This window comes from Chenopodium quinoa, unplaced genomic scaffold (genome assembly GCF_001683475.1).
Source record: "Chenopodium quinoa cultivar QQ74 unplaced genomic scaffold, ASM168347v1, whole genome shotgun sequence".
NCBI lineage: Eukaryota > Viridiplantae > Streptophyta > Magnoliopsida > Caryophyllales > Amaranthaceae > Chenopodium > Chenopodium quinoa.
The window spans coordinates 2,368,087-2,371,910 of NW_018742951.1; the positions used below are offsets into that span (position 1 = coordinate 2,368,087).

The 3,824-nt window shown below is 31.9% G+C and overlaps 1 protein-coding gene across 1 annotated transcript; it reads right to left on the reverse strand.

Moving 5' to 3' along the window:
- Nucleotides 1–225: 225 nt before the first annotated feature.
- On the reverse strand, nucleotides 226–2,603 carry LOC110728430. Its single transcript, XM_021908080.1, has 2 exons — nucleotides 1,938–2,603; nucleotides 226–818 (listed from the first exon to the last, which is right to left on the reverse strand). Exons 1-2 carry the CDS (start codon nucleotides 2,351–2,353, stop codon nucleotides 395–397), a joined length of 840 nt encoding a protein of 279 aa, XP_021763772.1. The 5' UTR covers nucleotides 2,354–2,603; the 3' UTR covers nucleotides 226–394.
- Between the last annotated feature and the right edge of the window lie 1,221 nt (nucleotides 2,604–3,824).

The following is a 3,824-nucleotide window of genomic DNA, read 5'->3' on the forward strand; positions in this document are numbered from 1 at the left end:
GTAGAAATCTGGTAGAGGTGGTATTTTACAATATTTTACCTTTTATAAGGTAGTTTCTTACAACGTTATTTGACCTTTTATAAGGTAGTAAGGTTATGCTATTGGGCACACGTACCTAACTAATAGTTAATGCCGTTTTAGCCAATTTTACCTTTATAATGTTCTTGTATGTTACAAAACATATCAGTTGTCCTACTATTTTCGAATTACAATGAAATTGAATAACCATATATTCTTATTTCATACACCCTATCAATCAAGGGTCTGATATATTTTTTTAATTTCATGCCATAGACTTTATCTCGCACCATGTATTGTAAAATATATGCTCTCTTGTTCATTACTAACTCCTCTCTTGTTCATTACTAACTCCTTGTGTGTTACCATTTGAGCTTCAACCATGAAATTTCTCCTTCGCCCAAGCGATCGCCTCAGCAATATTGATTTCTTCAGAGTTGCTGCCTTCAACCATTTGATTATTTACTTCACTACCAACATAAGAAGGTTGTTGATATGATAAACATTCTTCATAGTCGTAGTTTGTTGTTCGACCTTGATGAGGAGGAACAACCGGTGAATTCGGCGAGAGTTGCATATCATATTCACCATTGACATTTACTTTGAAGGAGTGTTCAAAGTTTTTAGTATTTGGAGAAGGTATAGATTGATGATATTGTATCATGTAGTCATTACACTCATTTGCAATGAATTTGTTATCTAAAGAAGATTTAGGGCATCCATATGCTGGTAAGTCTTGCTTTTTATGATTTGTCTTAGGCTTGGATGATGAAGTCCATCTACTTGGTACATTGAGTGGCCTGAAAATCACAATTAACTTACATTAATAATAATTTTATTAATAAAATAGATATATTATTGATGAATTAAAAAAACGTCCCCTTAATTTATATGAATGGGCAAAAATGTTGCAAAAATATTAAGGATAATATATGAGTGTTGTTGTGACTGACTGTAAGAGCAATGTGATTATGTATATGAGAAAATTTAATTAAAAAATAAGTTGAAGAAAATGAATAAGAGTGGTGAAATGGTGTATGTATACATATTGTCAGCTAGGCATTAAAAAAAAAAGTACTCTGTAAAATGTATTTGGCAAAAATAAAATAGGGTAAAATTGTTTAGACATAAACCAAAACTAATGGAGTTAAAACCAAACCATTTTGAGATCAATTTACAAACCTTTTTTTTTTTCTTTATATACAAATATCTAAAGTATGTGATCAAAATTAGTTTTTGACTCAATTTTTTTCCCTCCCAAATAATCGCCAATATTTTAATTTACTAAAGTACGGACTACGGAGCAACAACACAACAAATCTTGTTATTCCAAACTAAAGGACCCCCATCTCTAAGCACTTATAATTCAAAGGACTCGACTTTGTGATTTGAAAGTTACAAGGTAAATCCCTAACTAATTACACTTATTGATGGTTATTACTTTATTTAGTGAGGAGTGACTCATATTTAAATGCATAATCTTTTACTCGTGCTATATAATACGTATTACTTCGTAATATGCTAACATGAATGATAAGTGAAGACTTTTTAATTAGGGTGGTGTTTCATATATTTCTGAGTGGTGAGTACAAGTCAATTATACAGAGTATGTACTCATTAAAACAGTATTGATTTATTAATTAAACAACTTTACAGTTGGATCATGTCCAAGTTTAGTTTAAAGATAGAGAGCTAATTAGTTGTCCAAGATTTTATATAAATCAATGTTTATAAGCTAAATCCTGAAGACATCATAATCAGTTACACTTTAACACAACATAAACTGACTTGCCTTTTGTAACTTAATTACTACGGAGCACCAACTAGTTTTATTAAAATAAAAAACTAATGAAATTGTTAAATGATAACCAATTAATTAATTAGATTAGAGAAAATTATGTGAAGAGTTGAGAATTCACCTGAGCTTGGAAGTGTAAGTTGAAAGAACAACATCCTCCTCCCCAATAACCGCGGCGGATCGGAAGTTATTGAGTTCATTCATCTCATCAAAGCTCATAACAGATGAAGAAGTGGACTTTGATCTTGACATGGACTTCACTTGCCTATTCTTGGACAGTCTCCTGTCCGGAATAACAAACTCAGGCAACTTTCGGCCCGATATTATAGCCTGAGAATCCAAGAAATCTGAAGGTGGCTTGAAAATCTCATTGTAAAACCAATCGTTGCCTGAGAAATCAGCTGACATTTTTCTTGCTAGTACGCTTCTTGGAGGGCCTCCGAAAACGTCATTGAAATCTTCGGGTTCTAGTGCCGTGCCCCCGGTTGAGGTGCCGGAGGCGGAGACACCCATGCTCTTTCTCCATGACTCGTCCATTTAATCGAGTTTTTGTTGTTGAGTGATTTTGTGTAGAAAATAATGGTGATCAAAAGATATACATTGATGTTTGGAGATGGGGTTATATATATATCTAAGAGAAAAATATGAAAAGGCCGCCTTTTTTTCCGAAAAAAAAAAAATGTGAATTACTAAAATAGGCTTATGTTGTTGGGGTCAGACGGATTATTTGCTTCTCTGGAAAGATAGATTGCTTAAATGGATATGAGTAGTTTAATAGGTTCCACACTTCCACTTTCACTCCAAAAAAGCAAAGTAAATAGAAAATAAACGACTTGTTTCGAACATGTTTGGAACCATGATTCTAAATTTAAATATAAAACTAAATGCTTTTCTCAAAAATGTTAAGTACATATTTATTATATGTGTTAGCTAAATTAGTCGGTTAAAATATTAAGAGTCTGTCAGTGCATGTTATACTTGAAATTAAATCTCATTTATACATGTATCTTGACATATATACTGTCCATCACACATTCGGATTTCTAGTACGTGTATCTTAACATAAGTATTGTCCTGCCAAATTTTAGTTTCTTTAGACATTTTCTACTTTGTATCAATCGTAAAACACAATTATAGAATATTAAAATCCAAGTACTAAATCCAACTTGGAGGTTATGTTAGATCTAGACGTATAGCGGTATGCATCAAATACTAATGAATCTAGTTGTAAGGTTTATGTCTCATGACTTTGAAGTAATGTAGGATCGATAAAAACTATGCCGTAGTATACTACATTAGAGACACTTTGGAGTTACAAGATACATTACCTACTAAAAATTACTCTATATATCTCAATGCCTAAGCATTAACATTACTCCGTATTCACTAGAGATTGAAGATTAAAAATTTAGCCCCCCGGCCTAAGTTGATGCCCTACTTTATGGTCTAAAATCCGCCAATTTAGTTAACAACCAATTTTCCACTTTTGGTTACTTTTCCTACCCGTGGGCTATATATTACTCCGGAAGCAAGTTAATCAACAACAATCATAAACTTACCGTATTAATTAATGTTCTCATTATAACTAGCAAAAGCTGAAGTCCTACATATACAAGTTTAATTTCATAATGAAAATAATAATTGAACCAATTTTATTATATAAAAACAAAATCAAATCAAAGCTGTTGTAAGATATTGTTGCTATCTAAAAAGTTAGTATAATAAGCTGATAATTAGAAGTTTCTTTACTATCTAAACACCATAAAGTGGGACAAGCACTAACAATAAGCAGTTTGATATTGGACCTTTTTGTGCGACATTATACACTTGTATGTGTATCTTTATTAAGCAGCAGTCTTGTCCATAGAAAAAATATTTTAACTTAATTAAGAAATAATTATGACATAATTTTATGCAAACTTTCTAAAACATTGTATACATGTTAGGGTCCTCGCCTCATGTGAGATGTTTGTGGTCCTATTGTCTAAAGACTTGAAAGACAGAGTGG